At 37.5% G+C, this 20178-nt stretch overlaps 1 protein-coding gene across 1 annotated transcript in view; it reads right to left on the minus strand.

Annotated features, from left to right (window-relative positions):
- Positions 1-436: 436 nt before the first annotated feature.
- LOC130843774 (palladin-like) overlaps positions 437-20178 on the minus strand; it is a 28375-nt gene continuing 8633 nt past the window's right edge. The window contains exons 2-8 of the mRNA XM_057719776.1: positions 6498-6559; positions 5983-6100; positions 5232-5294; positions 3504-3645; positions 1872-1895; positions 939-1058; positions 437-841 (exon numbers count right to left, since the gene is read on the minus strand). Of these exons, the coding sequence (XP_057575759.1) occupies positions 594-841; positions 939-1058; positions 1872-1895; positions 3504-3645; positions 5232-5294; positions 5983-6100; positions 6498-6505 (723 nt within the window). The 5' untranslated portion in view covers positions 6506-6559 and the 3' untranslated portion in view covers positions 437-593. The remainder of the gene's footprint in view (positions 842-938; positions 1059-1871; positions 1896-3503; positions 3646-5231; positions 5295-5982; positions 6101-6497; positions 6560-20178) is intronic.

The raw sequence follows: 20178 nt of genomic DNA on the forward strand, positions 1-20178 counted from the left end.
CAATGAGAAGCCTGCACACCACAACGAAGGGTAGTCCCTGCTTGCCATAACTAGAGAAAGCCCGCACACAGCAACGAAGACCCAACACAGCCAATAAATAAATAAATAAATAAATAAATTTGTGGGAAAAAAAACATAGCCTGGTTGGCAAATTCACTTAATTATCTTTCCATTTGTACGTTTGTCCTCTAAATGCAAGGACAATTTTGTCTGTATTTTAAAACTAACCGTGAAGAAACCTGTACCACAAAATGTTTTACCTATTTGTATTAGTATAGAGACATTGAATTCTATTTTGGGAAAAGATCCCATTCTTCAAAATCTTTTGCCATTCAGCATTGGTTTTTTTTCGTTTGTTTTTGTTTTTTTTCAATAAGTCTCTGTAGCAAACCTTTAAATGTGGATCTAAGCACGTGACTTACTATTTCAGCCCTGGTGAAATGCATGATGGAGGACAAGGGAGAAATGACAGAGGTAAAGTGATTCATCTCAGAATGCAAGCTCACTGAGGGCAGGAACTTTGTCATTTTCACTGTTCTATATATAGAGCCAAGAACATGTGTTGAATGAGTGAATGTTAGGTCTGTCTGCCCTTACCGTTGTGGTTGTAGCTCAGAGGAATTTTCATCGATGGTATAGAAATCCTCCTTTGGAACCTGGATCTCATGTTCATTGTGACTGGCTGTTTCAGGAATAGCTGGCATAAGGTTTATTGGAGTATTGTCTGGCTTTTTGTCCTTTATGTAGCTGTCACTGCTCCAGGGAAAAGAGGCCAGTTTTGGAGAAAATTTCCTCGTGGGTAATTTTGGAGAATTCTCTGATTTCTCCATTTCTTTTCCCTCTGAAAAATATAATTAGTCGCCAGTTCAGATAGAAACAGAGAGAATCTTCGCCTTGGCTCAGGGCTGAATTTGAGCAGGGTGATCCTGAGGAGTTACCTGGAGAAACAAAGAGTCTTGCTGTGGAGACTGCAGTCCCAGCCTCATTTTCTGCAATGCACTTGAATTCCCCAGAATCTTCAGGAAATACTTCTGTGATAATTAAGGTGCACACTTCCTCTGGAAAGGGGAGAGATTCAACTTGACCAGAGTATTTGGATCCCCCAAATTAACAAACTGTGTGGAAGGATGTCAGGGAGAGTAGGTACTGGGAATAGTGTATTCCTGAGATTTAAAAAAATCCATCTGATTAGGTTTTTTGCCTTTGAGTCAGCTCATGAAGATAAATCTTAAAACTACAACCTGAAATAATCCCAGGATGGTCCCTAGCACCTACTTCTTAGACACATCTGTTTTCTCTACTAGACTGTGAGTGTCTTAAAAGCAGGGATTACACTTTATCTCTTGAATTCTAGATTTTTGTAGCTTTCATGCTTAGCATAAAGGTCCTCTAGAAAGAGTTTCTGAACTGACCTAAAAGTTATTATTGCCATGGTAGTTAGACCTAATGTTAGTACAGTGATGGCCACTGTGTGATGGGCACCGCACATACTTCTTGGACAGTGAACAATTTGGATGTATGATGTCAGGACACCTCCTTACTGCCTCTGTGTGTTGCTCATGAGGCACAAGTAATATGCCAAGTGGAATTAGAGGAAGAATTCGTGCCCTGTGAGGGCAGACTCCTCAGTGTGAAGAACGGAATTTGGCCATAGCCTATATCTAGTAAATACATGTTGAATGGATGAATAAATGAACAAATACACTGATAAATCTCAGTTATCTTGCTTCCTCTGTTGTATCAGTTCAAGAGGTGGCATAGAGTAGCCTCAAAGCTGCTCCTGAAGGCAAAAGTGGTTTAGGAGACAAAGTCTTCTGATGCTAAATTTGGTTTAGTTATTTATTATTAAGATGTTGAGAAATTGTGCTTACCAGGAATGGATGATAAACAAGCTTCTGAAAGATAAAACAAGAGAATAAAGAGAGAGTTTAAATGATGACAGTTTAATTGGGAGAAGGGGCCATGTATATATAAGAAATAACTTGAAGCAAATACAACATTGACTGAAATCTTGAGTCACAGACTAGAAATTCTGTAGAAACTCGGAAAAGGTACATAATGGAGTGAACACTTGGCAAGGTGCTAGAAAAAAAAACTGTATTTTAGTCCTGTTCTACCAATAGATTGCTCTTACTGTGTGAAAATTACTTTACTTCTCTGGGCCTTAGTTCTTCATCTTTAACAGGAAGTGAGACCAGATACATCTCTCCTCTGAATGTGAACTGTCAGTAAAACACTAAATCTGAGGTGGCCTTTTTCTCCCAGGAAAATCCTTTTCTTTTACTCCAATTAAAATAAAATTGAATATTACTTTATAAAAATACTGTAGTATTACTGTAGAAAAATAAACAAAAGGTTGATAATAGTTTTCTCTAGGTGGTAAGAATGTGAGTAACTACATTTCTTGAATATTTTGTATTTTTCTAGATTTATTATGATAAATTTGTATTCCTTCACTTTCAGAAAATGCAGTAAATGTTATTTTTAAAAGAAATCCCATGTTGTGTAATAGCAGTGTTTGTTCCTAAATGTGATGTGGAAATGTTCAGTTGTTTTGAATTAATATTTGAGTAAGTATATTTCCTTCACTTGATGCAAGAAATATCTTGGCTTGAACCTTGGCTGCAGCATGTGACCTTCAGCACGGTGTTTAGCATTTCTAATTCCAGTTTTCTTGCTTATAAAATGGAGATGATAACACATACCTCAAAATATTGATGTGAGGATTAAATGAGACATTGTTTTGAAAGTATAAACAGTGTTTGGCATGAGGTAGATCATCATACTTGTTACCCTTCCCTAAATTAATTATTTGGTAGGAAACTTACACAATATTTAGAAAGTTATGCAGGGACTTCCCTGGTGGCACAGTGGTTAAGAAACTGCCTGTCAATGCAGGGGGCACAGGTTCGATCCCAGGTCTGGGAAGATCCTACATGCCACGGAGCAACTAAGCCTGTGAGCCACAACTACTGAGCCCTCGCCTCGCAACTACTGAAGACCTCGCGCCTAGAGCCTGTGCTCCACAACAAGAGAAGCCTCCACAATAAGAAGCCTGTGCACAGCAACAAAGAGTAGCCCCCACTCACTGCAACTAGAGAAAGGCCACATGCAGTAATGAAGACCCAACAGAGCCAAAAAAAAAAAAATTAATTAAAAAAAGTTATGCATCAGTTTCCATTTGTTTTAACTCTTTAAAGATATGTTTATTCTCACATCTTTTTCTTGTTTGTATGCCAAGAACTCATTAGGAAGATAATTAAGATTAATCTCTGAAATCAGACTACTCTTTTTATAACTATTAAAACTATTGTTTCATCAGAACAAAACAGCTGTTTTTTCTTTTTTGGTTGTTTATGTTGCGGAATCATTTGGATTTGAAGTAATTGTTTAGCAGTAGCAATCTCTGAGCCTGTAACAAATCAGCTATTAAACATTAAAACATGAATTAGATTTCAAGGTTAATTGTAATGAAAAGTAAATTGGAAAGCTTATCATTGTACTTTTCCTCAGAATTCGGAAGTCATCTGAGTCTGCTAACTGCTCTTTGTCTCTGTACCAGTGCACTTGAACTGTGGCTGTGGCCTGGACTCGGCATTCAAACACGACAAACTGGCCTCTGGTTGTAGAGATGTCTTGGAGATGCTGAAGAACAAACACAGAATTCACAGAATGGAATAAACTGTTTCACCACATACAGTGATTTGGGGTGCCAATTGCAGTAAGTGTGCATGCTTTTCATCATAATTATTGACAACTGACTGTACCTTAATCAAAGTAAGGAGCTTGCTGGGTATCTTTTGTGGTTTATAGCGTGCTTTACAGTCAGGTATAAATTTTTACCTCAATTTCACGGAGTTGTGTTTAATGATAAAGTTGCTATTCACTTCCACAAGAGCCATTTTTCAAGACAGAAAATGGATTAGTTGAAAAGTCTTCATTTTGTTGTTATTTTATTGAGTACGTATGAAATCACAGATTTAATCTTTATTATTGGTCAAGCAACATGGGCAGTATTGTAATTTGTTAAGGATTCTGAATCATGATTTAGAGGAATTGGGCCAAAATCAAAACTTTGCCACTAGCTGGTTGAAGCTCATGATAGAAACTTGGAAGACTCTTAACGTTTGTGGAACTCATGTTCTTTATGAAATAGGGCTAGCAAAATGCTCAGCCAATTTGAGGTTTTGAGGCTCATTTCAGAGAAATAATCTGAAAACTTTCTTTAAAAAATGAAGAGTTATATTGATATATAAAAAGTATTTATTAACAATAGCTAGTATAGTCTCATAATGCATGTGAACGAGTGGCATCTGTGGTAAATTTACCCCTTAAATCCTAATCTCCCTCTTCTATTATCAGTCCAGGGTGCTCTAGAATCTAGAATTACATTTCAGGTTATAACTTGGCCCTCAGACCAGAGAGAGAGTATCTGAGGTCCTTCTATCAGGTTAGAACTAGTTAGGACATAATGCCCACCTGTCAAGCCCTTGAGCCTGATGCCCAGGGCTGCATATTACAGGGGAGGAATGCCGCAGGAGAGGAGACTTGTGGAAATAATAGACACATGTGCCTGATAGCATCTGCTGAAAGTGGGCTTCCAGAATTGATAGTAGCGTGCCTTACTCTTAATGACATTGTTTCCTGTGTCTCTCATCCTGTATCTGGTTAAGTCCCTGCCATGGTTCTCATACCTTGGGCCAGCAATGGCAGTGGTACCATGTCTGTTAGATTTGGAAACTGGGGAACAGAGCCCAGAGAAGATATCAGTCTTAGCTTGGTTTGACCTAGCTGATTGAATCCTGCTGTTTCCAGTGAGTTACAGAGGAGGCTTCTCAATCCTGATCTCTGACTGCGACCCAAGCAGGAAATAGACATGGCTTTGCTTGTTGACTTCTTCAGAAGGACATTTATGGCCAGTTAAGAGAATCTGGTGAATTTTGAGGTCAGGCAGAGCATCGTCTGCTTGGAGAGGACAGTCTAAGCGTTGCCTTCCAGAGCTGGAGGATTGACACAGAGCAAAAGTCTAAAGAGCATAGCAAAAACCTGAGCTGCTCTGTGACATTGAACAATAATTTCATGCTTTCTGGGACTCAGTTTTCTCATATATCAAATAATTATAGTCTCTGAGATCCTTTCTAGTTTTCTCTTTCCTTCTTCTTACACTTTTGATAATCTCTACAATTTTATCTATAAAATCCAAACTCCATCATGCAGTGTGGATAGGTTACCTTGGTAAAAACAGGGGCTACAACACAAGTAGATCCTGACAGGCTGCTGCAGGGACTCTGCATCTGGTTTAAGAAAGAGAAGGGACACTATCATCCATATTGTCAAGGCCCCGAAACCTGGGTGCATGGTGGCCATGGACTAACTGGATCATTTTTAATTGTTACTGACCTCACCTTAAGTTTACTTTATGAAAGGATTATGCTCCTAATTTAAATGTCAGTTTGGATGTCTGCTCCAATGCCACCCTTTTTTCTCTCTCCTCCAGCATTCCATTAGCTGAGATGGTGAAATACAACACTGGGAGATTACATTTGAGAAATGAGTATTGGCAATTATTTAGAGACTGTGCATTAAAGGTTTAAATAACTTCTGAATTTTACTGATTAGATTTTTTCCTTCCTCCATACAGTTGTTCTTATTGTATCGTTTAGATTTTTGAAAAAGCATTTCCCCCTTTTTTGTAATTAAAAGGAAATTCATTCCTTGGGTGCTTGGAATATTCTGTTATGGGACTGAGCTCCTAGAAACCAACGGTTCCTTATGGTCTGGCACATAGACAAATGGCCAACCCACAGAACTACGTGGAGTTATTTTTGAGACCCAAAGATTTCTTTCTCGTTCTTTCTAAGGTCATGCAGCTGGAGGCTCTCCCTGTGTATACTTTTCAAGAAAGTTGCATTGATTCCTTCCTCTCTGGGCCTGTGTCTGTATTACCAGAACCCCTCAGAAAGCTTTTAAAACTGAACCTACCCTCTGTGGATCAATACACAGTGGTTGAACTAAGGTAGAATAACTTGATCTGATATTGAAGGTTTCATTAACAGGGGAACTGATGGTCAGAGAAACTCTAGTGGTTTTCTTCTTTATCCTGCGGGGGAAACAAAACCAAACACAATCCAGTTAAAGAAAGATTAGAGGTGGCTTTGATAGAAATGCCTCACTGAATACATTTGACTGTTTGACATTTTTTACCTTTAATCCTTATTTTTCTTTTGATTTGCAGACTAATTCAAGTGTTTTTTTCTTCTTGAGCAAGTATTAGTGGATTATGGCTCCTAGTAGTTGTGCTTTAAATTTGCTTTGTCTTAGTCCCATAATCAGTAGGCTGTTACTAAACATTTAAATTGTGCAAAAGAAATAACTTGTAAAGCAAATATCACTTTGCACTGTGTCTGGGAAGTTGGTAATTGATTGGTTTATTTTTTTAAAAGTAGAATTCCCCTTATATTCATACGTGACAATGCACATTCACATTTTGTACTTACTCTGACATTTCTGTCTCATATTCCAAGAGAGAATATGTTTTCTTACTTCTCTGGGTACTTACCTACAAGAAAGAGAAAAAAGAAATTCTATCTAAATCTGATGAGAATTTAATGAAGTTTAGTTCAAGTATATTGTATTCATACTAGGACCAGCAAATTAATTACAGACAGCAGATCAATCCAGAACATCTGAATTCTTGAATAAGGATGGAACTACTTAAATACTCCCAATATAAAAATTCCAGATGTTTACCTTTACGGAGTTATGATGCTTGCATAACTGAGTTATTTCCCAAAAACATCATTTCAGAGGGCATATATTAGTGTCTCTGAATTTGCATTTTGGTTTGAAGTCTTCAGCATTATTTGCTATGATAAGAAAGCCACTGAACCTAATTAAACTTAAAAGCTTTTGCACAGCAAAGGAGACCATTGACAATATGAAAAGACAACCTACTGAATGGGAGAAAATATTTGCAAATGATATGGCCGATAAGGGGTTAATATTCAAAATATATACAGAGCTCATACAACTCAACATCAAAAAAACAACTTGATTAAAAAATGGGCAGAAGATCTGAATAGATACTTTTCCAAAGAGGAAACGCAGATGGCCAACAGGCACATGAAAAGATGCTCAACAATCATCAGAGAAATGCAAATCAAAACCACAATGAGTTATTACCTCACACCTGTCAGAATGGCTATCATCAAAAAGAACACACATAACAAATGCTGGCGAGGATGTGGAGGAAAGGGAACCTTTATACCCTGTTGGTGGGGAATGTAAATTGGTATAGACACTATGGAAAATCATATGGAGATTCCTCAAAGAACTAAAAATAGAACTATCATATGACCCAGGAATTCCACTGCTGGATATATATTTGGAAAAAAGAAAAACACTAATTTGAAAAGATACATGCAACCCAGTGTTCATAGCAGTATTATTAACAGTTGCCAAGATATGGAAGCATCATCAACAGAAGAATGGATAATGAAGATATGGTGTGTGTGTGTGTGTGTGTATGTATATGTAAATGCTACTCAGCCATAAAAAGGAATGAAGTTTTGCTATTTGCACCAACATGGATGGACTTGGAGGGTATTATGCTAAGTGAAATAAGTGAGACAGAGAAAGACAAATACTGTATGATATCACTTATATGTGGAATTTAAAAATTACAACAGACTAGTGAATGTAACCAAAAAGAAGCAGACTCACAGATATAGACAACAAACTAGTGATCACCAGTGAGGAGAGGAAGTGGGGAGGGGCAACATAAGAATAGGGGATTAAGACATACGAACTATTATGTATGAAATAAACCACAAGGATATATTGTACAACACAGGGAATATAGCCAATGTTTTACGATAACTATAAATGGAGAATAACCTTTAAAAATTGTGTCACTATATTATACACCTGTAACTTGTATAATATTCTACATTACCTATAATAATTAAAAAAAAAAGAAACCCATTAAAAAACACATGTGTTTACTATAAGGAAGGAATGTCAGTGCTCATATTATCTCTGTGAGGACTTAATAGAGAAATATATATCAGGAATAATGGGGCTTCTCCTGTGCGGCTGGTTTAGTTTTTCCTCATAGATACTGTAAATTTTAATATTGATTGTATTTCCTTCTGTATTAGCTACTTGAAAGTCTAGTGCTCACTTCATGAAAGCCAGTAATTCAGCAGAGACTAGAGTCAGGATCTCCTAAATCTGTAACCTGATGCTTTTTTTTTTTCATTTTATCTATGCTGAATATTTACCCAAACCAACATTTACAGCACATGACCCCACAAAGAACTTTTATTTCCAAATAGAAGAGGTAGATTGGAAGATGTAGACTAGTTTGAATAACAAAATATTTTTTTTATTATTATTAATTTATTTTTGGCTGCGTTGGGTCTTTGTTGCTGCATGTGGGCTTCCTCTAGTTGCCGTGAGCGGGATGCTACTCTTTGATGTGGTGTGCGGGCTTCTTACTGTAGTGTCTTCTCTTGTTGCATAGGCTCTAGGGTGCGTGGGCCTCAGTAGTTGTGGTGCATGTGCTCAGTAGTTGTGGCTCATGGGCTCTAGAGTACAGGCTCAGTAGTTGTGGCTCACGGGCTTAGTTGCTTCCCGGCATGTGGGATCTTCCTGGACCAGGGATCAAACCTGTATCCCCTGCATTGGCAGGTGGATTCTTGACCACTGCGCCACCAGGGAAGTCCCTGAATAACAAAATATTGTAATTTCCAGAAAGTCATTGATTTATGGAAATGGAATGAAATTGTAACTATTCCAAAAATCCAGGCTATGTAGTCATTTTATACTACAATGCTTTAATGAAAATAAAATAGTTCCAATTTGAAAAGTTTATTTATTTAAAAAATTATTTTTATTGGAGTATAGTTGCTTTACAATTTAAAAAGTCTTTTTTTTGAGAAAAACTTATTCCCTACTTTATTTTTTATACATCTTTATTGGCGTATAATTGCTTTACAGTGTTGTGTTAATTTCTGCTGTACAACAAGTGAATTACTATATGTATACATGTATCATCATATCCCGTCTCTCTTGAGCCTCCCTCCCACCCTCCCTATCCCACCCCTCTAGGTCGTCACAGAGCACGGAGCTGATCCCCCTGTGCTGTGCAGCAGCTTCCCACTAGCTATCTGTTTTACATTTGGTAGTATATATATGTCAATGCTACTCTCTCAGTACGTCGTAGCCTGCCCTTCTCCCTCCCTCCCCAACACCCTGTGTCCTCAAGTCCGTTTTCTGTTCTCTACGTCTGTGTCTATTCCTGCCCTGCCACTAGGTTCATCAGTATTTGATACCATCATTAGGACTAGATTTATCTAATCTCCTTCTAATCTCAATATATAATCCTGTAATAGTTGGTATCTTTTTTCATTCTTTAAAAACCCCTTTATCATCTTGAAGTTTTATAACCATTTTATTTAATTAATTATTTATTTCATTAATTTGTTAGCCACACTGTGTGGCATGTGGGTCTTAGTTCCCCAACAAGGAATCGAACCTGCACCCTCTGCATTGTAAGTGCAGAGTCTTAACCATTGGATCTCTGGGGAAGGCCCCTTATAAACGTTTTAGACTTAATTTGCTTTAGACTAAAATTCTGGTAATATAAAAGGTTTACTATTTAATGTTTTATTTCCTATGATGGATAATGGCTACAGAGTGAATATTTTATTACTATTTAAATTTTACATATATATTATGTTTACTCCTTTATAAGTATGTAGTATTTTTTTTAAGCTGTTTATTGGAGTATAATTGAAGGAGTTGCGGGAGGGAGGGGATATGGGGATACATGTATAAATACAGCTGATTCACTTTGTTATACAGCAGAAACTGGCACAGCAGTGTAAAGCAATTATACTCTAAGTACACAGTATTTTATAATAAATTTTTAAGATTAAAATAAATCTGTGGGGACTTCCCTGGTGGTCCAGTGTGTAAGACTCTGTGCTTCCAATGCAGGGGGCCTGGGTTTGATCCCTGGTCGGGAAACTGGATCTAACATGTGTGCCGCAACTAAGAGTCTGTATGCCACAACTAAAGATCCCACATGCCACAACAAAGGATTCTGCATGTCACAACGAAGATCCGTGTGCCACGACTGAGACCTGGCACAGCCAAAATAAATAAATAAATAAATAAATAAATATTTAAAAAAATCTGTGAATTGGAACTACTTTTTAAACAAGGGTTGGTTGTTTTTTAGTTTTCAAAGAACAGATAGAGTTTTTCTTTGGTAGTTCAGAAGAAAAGAGCTTTAGTTTTGTGAGTGTACAAGAGCTAAAGGGATTGCAAACCTGCACAGATTACCTTTATGTCCAAAACTGGGCACAAAAAGAGTCTATAACTACAGACTCTCTAAACAGGGTAGAATCAAATCTTGAAGTGTTAGCTGTATTTATTTAACTTGGATCATTTTTCTAATGAGTGAAAACTTCACAAACACTCAAACTTTTGAATTAGTGACTATTTCCTGATGTCTCCTATGCTGAGACCCCAGGAGCAACACAAAGAAGTTTAGAGTTAGTTGGCACAATGAAAGTATATGAAAAGTTCAGTAGTGCAAAAGATGCATGATAATAATAATATAGGTTCCATCTTAGTAATACCATAAGACATCAGAAACACTAAAGTCATAAGACATTAAGTAATGCCAGTGACATTACAAAACAGCATGTAATTACGCCACAGGCTGTTGGAAGTAAGTACTCTGACTTCAAAGGAGAGAGAAGCTTGACCGGTATAGGAAAACTTCCTGCATAGGGTAGACCTTCAGTTTTGGAGAATGTTAAAATTGGAAAAGACAAAGTGTATGTGTGTGAATTGGGGATGGGAGTTAGGGGGTAAATAGTGGTGGGGGATGGATGGAAAAAAGAAGTAACATTCATAGAACACTAGACTGGTGTGCCAATACTGTGCTTTTGTCTTTATCTCATGTGTGGGGAAAGCATTCTATACCATTCAATGGCATGGAATGCTCTGGGATCAGATTGCCTGAATTTACCATTTATTAGGTATATTAGGTTTCCCTCTAAGCCTCAATTTCCCAATCTGTAAAATAGGCACAATAATAGTGTTTATTTCTAGTGTTGTTTTGAGGATTAAATGAGATAGCCTACAAAAGCACTTAACTCATATTTGTGCCACATATCAATCACTCAGTAAATGTTAGCTGCTATTATTATTGTGATTGTTATGTGTAGATCTAGGGTAAGTTCCATCTTTCCTCAGAGGTTTCTAATCTAGCTGTCTTTGATTTTTTTTGCGAACTTACAACCCTTATAATATGCCTTTTTTACCCCACACGCTGTATGACTTGAGGAATCTCAGTTCCCTGACCAGATATTGAACCTGGGCCATGGCAGTGAAAACCCAGAATCCTAAACCCTAGGCCACCAGGGAACTCCTTATAATACATTTATGTTTTCAATTATTTACTATTGTGTAAATACCTTCATCTGGAAGTTCCTTAAGATCAGGGTTGTTTTCATATGTTTCCCAAAGTATCCCGTGTGTGTCGAACACATAGGTGTGGAGCTGATTGATTTTATAGATTATGGTATAAGGAAATGCTATGAATAGTTGTCCTGGGAGGTGCGTGTTGGTTTGTGCTATTTCCCTCAATCCCATCCCACAAATAAAAACAGTTGGTATAGAAATATTACTCCTCTTCCAGAAAAAGGAACCCTTCTTACACTGTTGTGGGAATGTAAAATGGAGAACATTATGGAGATTCCTTAAAAAACTAAAAATAGAGCTACCATATGACCCAGCAGTCCCACTGCTGGGGATATATCCGGAGCAAACCATAATTTGAAAGGATGCATGCATCCTGATGTTCTTTGCAGTGCTATTTACAATAGCCAAGACATGGACACAACCTAAATGTCCATCAACAGATGAATGGATAAAGAAGATGTGGTACATATATACAATGAAATATTACTCAGCCAGAAAAAAGAACTAAATAATGCCATTTGCTGTGACATGGGTGGACCTAGAGTTTATCATACTTAGTGAAGTAAGTCAAAGACAAATACTGTATGATATTGCTTATATGTGGAATCTAAAAAAATGGTACAAATTGAACCTATTTACAAAACAGAAATTGAGTCACAGATGTAGAAAACAAATGTATGGTTACCAAGGGGGTAAAGCAGGGAGGGATAAATTGGGAGATTGGGATTGACCTATACATGCTACTGTATATAAAATAGATAACTAAAATAGTAGGTTCCCAATAAGAACCTACTATGTAGCACAGGGAACTCTATTCAATACTCTGTATGACCTATATGGGAGTAGAATCTAAAAAAGAGTGGGTATATGTATATGTATAACTGACTCACTTGCCATACAGCAGAAACTAACACAACACTGTAAATCAACTACACTCCAATAAAAAAAAAAAAAAAGATTCTTCCTCTTTTAACCTTGGAAGCAAGTCCTCACACCACATCAGCCATCTTAGGTAAAGTTAACCAATCACAGAATTGCAGGGACTTTCCTGGTGGTCCCATGGCTAAGACTCTGTGCTCCCAAAGCAGGGACCCTGGGTTCGATCCCTGGTCAGGGAGCTAGATCACACATGCCGCAACTAAGAGTTCGCATGCTGCAACTAAAAGATCCTGCATGCTGCAGCTAAAGATCCTGCATGCCTCCACTAAAGATCTTGCACATGGCAGGGAAGATCCTGCATGACACAACAAAACCTGGTGCAGCCAAATAAATAAAAAGATTTTTTTTTAAATTCTAAAAAAAAAAAAAAATTGCAGACCAAGGGAAGACACAGGAAATCTTGTCTAACATCTTCAGAGGACAAAACTCTTAAGTGTCATAGAGGTTATGTATTTGCTCAAGGTCATGCAATCTGTTGGTAGAAAAGTCAGGATTAGAATCCAAATCTCCTCTTTTCCAGTGCAATCCATATGGGCCTCTAGCAAATGGACTCTGTATTACCAGATAAATGTAAAACTGCTGATATGAGTCTGAGTAGTTGAGACTATAGTGATGTTTTTCTTTTATCAGGATAGAGCATTGTTATGGTTCTGAATTCACTGGGTAATGGAACAGTCTTTTTACTTTGTATTTTAGCTCCTTGAGGGCAGAGACATAGTCTGTTTTGTTTACTCTTGTATCCCTAGTGCCTAGAATAGTGCCAGGCACATAGGAGATGCTCAATAAATATTTGTTGAATGAATGAATTTGTTAGCAATATTGGCTGAGATGTCAGTTGAGAATGTTTGTGGCTTCTAGAGATTCTAACCTTTAAGTATCAGACCCTGGAAAGAAACCCTATAAACAGCAGGGAAACTTTGGCTGTGGCAGGAAGATAAAAATGAAATGCTTCCCCTCATGGGAAGAGAAGGATTAAGTAAAAGTGTGTATGAAATGTTTGAAACTTCTTGGAAGAAACATACCTTATAAATAAATATAAGGTCAGTTGGTTCAAGAGGCTAGAATTTCTTTTAAGCCCCTTGGCACATATTGAAGGAGAAGCTAGAAAACATCAGCAGAATAGTTTTGGTGGTGGATGAGATTCAGGTTTTTGCCCACATTGAAATTGTCCTATGCCCCCAGGCTAATGAGAAAAAAAAGAGAAAATCCAATTCTTATGAAGGTCAGGCCCCCTAACATTCCAGATGCTTCCTGTTCTAAGCATGAACAATCAAACTTTATGCGCAAGGCACCAGACAGCCCATGCTATCATTTAATCAGTGGGGTTAAGAGGCCAGGCAGGATTTCCCATCTTCTGTCCATGATCTTCCAACCAGTGAAAGGAGACAGTGATAACTAATAGAACCATGAAATGTCCTGAATCTTACTTTGGGATATGCCACTGGTTAGCATGAGTTAAACAAGCTATGTCTGAAGACAACATAGAAATGGATAAAAATATAGAGAGGCCAGATAGTGTGGGAGAGAGAGCACTAATTCAGGATTGAGGAAATCTGGATTTTGGTTCTAGATATATCATTAATTAGTTACATGAGGGACAAGACCCTTTGGAGTCTGAGTTGTCTCATATCTAATGAGAAGTGAGGTTTCTTCACTTAGGTCTGTTTGCTCTTTTTAGATATTTAAAAAATCTGATCCTGCTTTAAAATCTCTGATTTTCATAATTACTGGAGTAGAAAAAATTCCATTAGCGGATAAAGGAGAGAAAGATGAACATTGGCGAGAGAGGCAAAAGCAGTCAGTACTTAGGACTGTGGCTTAGACTGCCACTCCAGAAGGCAGAGGTTTGAAAGTTGAGCTGTGCTTTAGGAATTACTTAAACAGTTTAAAATGTGATTTATTTATGCAAACAGATTTTTCAGAACTCATTTGGGTTAGTGATAAAACCAAACCAAACCAAACATGAGAACCTCCCCTCTTCCTTCCAGAAAAGGAATATTTCTAAAAAAAATGCTCACTCTTAAATATTGACTTCTCTTGCTAAAGCCACTGTAGTCATTACATTTGATTCTCATATATTTTCCTCTAGGGGATAGAAAAGGTTTTCAGAAAGAAAAAATCCTTTTGCTTCACTGCTGTGAAATAATACCACACTCTAGAATATCAAAATGAAAATGTGGATTCAGAATATGTGTGGGCCCTACATATGACCTGTCCTGAAGTGTTCCTTCTTGATTTTAGGTAGCACTGGGGATGTCCTTGAGAGAAAAAATAGCTAGGGATTTTACTTTGGTGATGAGTTACGTTAGCAGGCTTCATGTCTCACGTAAATGGTAACCTTTGCTGAGTGTAACCCTAGCTCTTTGTAAAGAGAACAGAATTAGACTCTACCAAATGAAGAGCCTAAGATCTTGGCAGTCTTACCCTGGAAATATGACAAGATACATAGAGATCATGAACAATGATGAGGCCCTTATAAACACTGCCTGAATAGGAAGTCTGCAAAGTTATACTAGCATCATGGATGTAATGTAGGTTCCGTGATGTGTGAAGTAGAACATCAGGTTTATTTAAAAGTGAACAACAGAACAATTAGATAGTAGCTACATTAGGCAAAAATTGGGGAAAGAGAAGTGAGGTAAGGCAAGTTAGCAACATACAGTATTTCAAATGTTTCAAAATGTCACCTTAGTGAGAAGACTTAGTGAAAATTCATACTAACTAAGCTAAATTTGTTGCATTCTTTTTAAATGTTACCTAAGTTATTTGATTTGATGGATGAGTTTGCTGTTCCAGTCTTTTTTGTTTGTTTGCCTATTTTATGACTTAGTATGTATTTTAAATATTTATCTCCTATTTGATAATAAATGCCATAGGGAGTTACCTTTATTCACCTAAAGATAATTAATATGAAGTGTCCACAAAGCAACAGATATTGTGGAAGATATTTATTTTTCATTTTATATTATTCCTAACAGAGCACAAGGAGGGAGGAAAAATAGTTGAGAAAGGAGGTACACGAGTTCAGTCAAAAGGAGTTGTGAATTGTGTGTATATTTGATGATTACCATCACTTTTTGAACAAGTTCAGAGCTTCTGTACTCTGTGGCCCACTGGTGTCAGTCCCTGCAAAAATGAATTTGACATGTGAACATATTTAAGCTGTTTGAAAGAAGATGGTATTTGACATAGACTGAGTATTTTGCTTATGGTTTTGAAAAGTTCTTAAGGACGTTTTGGTACACAGGAAATTCTAAAAATGCAGCTTATCATTTCTTCCCCAGTTTATCTAGACCGCTTCCCAGCAACGGTGGGTTTTTATTTTTCCAGATCTCTTGATCATTTACCATACTGTCTTCACGTTTGGCTGTTTCTGCCTTTTGTTCTCTCTCTCTTGCTTTTTATTTATTTTTTAATATTTATTTATTTATTTTGGCCATGCCACGAAGCTGGTGGGATCTTAGTTCCCCGACCAGGTATTGAACTTGGGCCATGGCAATGAAAGCGCCGAGTCCTAACCGCTGGACTGCCGGGGAATTCCCTCTCTCTTGCTGTTTAGAAAAAGAAACCACTTCTTATTTTCAACACAGTTAAACTAATGTCAAGAAAATATGTTATTTATTTTCTAGATGACTAGGAATTTTACTTAATCACATTCAGTGTTTTGCCTCTTCCTAATGTTTTGTCAAATTTCTTGATTTTATACACTGCCAAGGGGATTGTCAATTATGTCTTTCCACGTTAGAGTAAAATACTCACTCTCCTGGTTCTCATGGTTTCTCCTGTAGCTAAGTGGTGTTTTGATATAAAGCTGTTTTAAAAGTTAATTGTTACACTCTAACCAGCATACACATTTCTATTTGGATATCTATGTGGCTCAACCTATACCATGCTTGTTTTCCTATCGTCAAGGTCCACATTGTTCATGGCCTTTCTCAAACTGCTTCTCCATCAAAGGATATGATGCCTGATCGTGAGTTAGGAATGTCATTACTTCCTCCCCCTGATGCTAAGATCCTGGTGGGCTTGGAAACAACTGGGACATATCTTGAAATTCTTGCTCATCGAGGGGCTCTTTTGGGGCATATGATCTTTCTATCATGACTTGATGTTTTAGGTCAGGAATTTGAGAAGCATTAGCTAGGCAGTTCATCTCTGATTCATGTGTTTTCAACTGGGGCAGCTGGGCCTAGAGAGTGCATTTATCCAAGATGGTTTCTTCACTCACAAGTCTGGCATGTTGGTGCTACTTGGCCTCTCTCTCTCTCTTTGCATGTGATGTCTCTTCTTCCAGGACCTTTCCATACAACTTTGGCTTTTGACAGCATGGTGACCTCAGGGTAGTTGGATTTCTCACATGGAGGCTTAGGTCTCTAAGAGCAAGTGTTCTAAGAATCTCTCTTTTAAAGAAAGACTTTCCCCACTTTGTTTTATTTTTATTTCTTGGACCCTCATTTATGGAAGTACAGGAAATAGTTTTAAAAGACTCAGTTTGTAGAATTCTTCTATACAATAAGTTCAGACCTTAGGGCTCAAATACTAAGATAAACAGATGTTTGGTTTGAATTATTTGGCAAGTCACTTTTTACTTTGTTTTGTTAGAGAACTTTCAAATGTAGTGAAAGATTGGGTTTAAGATTTTTTTTTTCTTATTTGAGGATAAAATATTGAAACTGAACCAGCCCTGGGACAAAGGAGCGGTGGTAGCATAGACCTAGATTCCAGGAGAATAATCTGCAACATTTCTGGTCTCATTCTCCAGCACCTGCAGTGACTGCTGGTCAGAGATGTCAGGAGAAAAGTTGCCTAGAGTTAAGAGTCTCACTGTCTTGGAAACAGTCAGCAACTTTCAATCCAACTTTTGGCAAATCAACAAAGTTTGTATTTTGCAAACTCTCCTCACCCCCAGAACCCTTTCTTGCACACACTTTATAGTGTTTTCTTCCTTTAGACTTAGGCCTCCAAAGTCATCACACCCGCAAGGCCACATCAATACTGACTTGTTTTATACCAATACTCTGATAGACTGGTTCAGACAAAGACACAAATTTCTCCATGAAGACATTCCAGTCCTCCATTTGTCTTTAAACAGGAGAGCCATTACTTTAACACAAATGACACCCTCTCCAGTGGTGACATTCTGAAGCAGACAAGCCAGCTGTCGAGTCATCTTAGAGGTGGGGGAGATTAGATTCCTTCTAATGTCTTTCATATCCTGCTAAATTCAGAAGAGACTGATATTTAACCCTAAAACTTTTATTTCCTTTGATAGCCTAAAATAGAAAGAGGATGTTTGTCCTTTTTGATGCTACTGGCTTAAGTACATAAGTTTTTATGTTATAAGATCATGCTCGATTTTTAAAAGAGGCTGTTCCATTTCTGTTTGCCTTCCTCACACACATGCAGAGTTATTACCAAGAGGAATGCTATGTGCACAAGGACAGCTAAGACCACATACTGTCCTTAGCTGGGAGTCAGGTTACCCAGCACATGGACAGCAGCATGTGCTAGAGCTATGTGTAACTAGAAGAGCCCTAGAGAGGAGAATCTGTAGCATTAAGCAGGCTTTGCAAATTAAAAAAAAAAAAATCACATACAACAATCTTCTCTGAGCTTGATTTTAACAACTTAAAATGAGGTTAATCACAAGCACTGTACTAACAACTTTATACGCATTATCTCATTCACTCCCACAAGACCCCCAAGATATAGAGATATTATTGTTCTAATTTTACAAATAAGGAAACATAAGCTTGGAGAGGTTATACAAATTGCCCAAACACACATAGTTGGTAAGCAGAGAAGGCAGGAATAAAATCTACACAGTCTATCTCTGGAGAAGAGAGCTTTTAACCTCTACTATAAGAAATATGCTTCCTTGACCAGTGTACTTCTTGGGAAGCAGGAGGAAAGGGGACCTAAGTTCTAATGAAAAGCCTAGCGTTGGTCAAAATTCAGCTAGTTATAATTGTATGGATCTATTTCTTGATTCTCTCTTCTGTTCTGTGTTTCTTTCCTTCTTCTAATACCCCACTGTCTTGCTTACTGTAGCTATATAGCTTTGGGTTTAGGAGGAACCTTATGAGGATATGAACAGAGATGTCCGTTAATAATCTTCTCACATACAGGACACTGAGTCAGGAACTTACCTCTGACAGTGGGCTTTGTTTATTGCTTAGATGTATAAGAAATTAGATGTAGTGTTGAGATAAACCAAACTGGACAGTTTGTAAAAAGCTGTTTGCAAAGTGTGAGAGTATGTGTGGTAACTGTATTGATTCCATTTTGGGGATATGAAATAGCTTTGGGTCAAAGCTCCAAAGACGTAGATTAGAGAGCTTGGGAGAAGCAGAACTGAAAATGTGTTCAGTGAGTAAAAATATTGAATCCCAAAGGGCAAATTCTCACTTGGTCCAGCCCCTCCACCCCTACTACAGTTCTCTCAAGAAAGTTACCAAAAATACTTGCAAACGATGCAACCAACAGGGCTTAATTTCCAAAATATACAAACAGCTCATACAACTTGACAACAAAAAAACAAACAGCCCACTTGAAGAATGGGCAGAAGACCTAAAGAGCCATTTCTCCAAAGAAGAAATACAGATGGCCAATAGACACGTGAAAAGATACTCAACATCGCTAATTATTAGAGAAATGCAAATCAAAACTACGAGGTACCATTTCATGCCGGTCAGAATGGCTATCATTTAAAAAATCTACAAATAATAAATGGTGGAGAGGATGTGTAGAAAAGGGAACCCTCCTACACTTTTGGTGGGAATGTAAATTGGTGCAGCCACTGTGGAAAACAGTATGGAGGTTCCTCAGAAAACTGAAAATAGAACTACCATATGATCCAGCAATCCCACTTTTGGGCATATATCCAGACAAAACTCTAAGAAAGATACACGCACCCCTGTGTTCATAGCAGCATTAGTCACAATAGCCAAGACATGGAAACAACCTAAATGTCCATCGATAGGACAGATGCATGGATAAAGAAGATGTGGTATGTATATACAATGGAATACTACTCAGCCATAAAAAAGAATGAACTGATGCCATTTGCGGCAACGTGGATTATAAAACTAGAGATTACCATATAAAACTAGAGATTATCATACTAAGTGAAGTAAGTCAGAAAGAGAAAGACAAATACCATATTATATTGCTTATATGAAGAATTTAAAATATGACACAATAAACTTAACTATGAAGCAGAAACAGAATCAAGGACATAGAGAATAGACTGGTGGTTGTCAAGGGGGAGAGGGGTGGGAGAGGGTTGGATTTGGGATTGGCCGATGCAAACTGGTGTATGTAAAATGGATAAACAAGGGCCTATTGTATAGCACAGGGAACTATATTCAGTATCTTGTGATAAACCATAATGGAAAAGAATATGAAAAAGAATGTGTGTGTGTATGTGTGTATGTGTGTGTGTGTGTGTGTGTACATATGTATGTATATCTAAGTCACTTTGCTGTACAGCAGTAATTAATACAACATTGTAATTCAATTATACTTCAATAAAAATAAATTTTAAAAAAAGTTACCAAAGAATACACAAGGGGAGGGGGCAAGGGTAATTAGGACAGGTTATCAGGACATCTTTCTTTCCTAACTTTCTTCTTTTAGCACAGTTTAATTAGCTCATTGTCACCTTGGCAAAGTTGAACTGTGTGAGAGACCAAGAAGCTGAGCACAGAGTAGGAGAGAGAAGTGTGACAGTGACAAGCT

Source organism: Hippopotamus amphibius, chromosome 1 (assembly GCF_030028045.1).
Source record: "Hippopotamus amphibius kiboko isolate mHipAmp2 chromosome 1, mHipAmp2.hap2, whole genome shotgun sequence".
Classification (NCBI taxonomy): Eukaryota; Metazoa; Chordata; class Mammalia; order Artiodactyla; family Hippopotamidae; genus Hippopotamus; species Hippopotamus amphibius.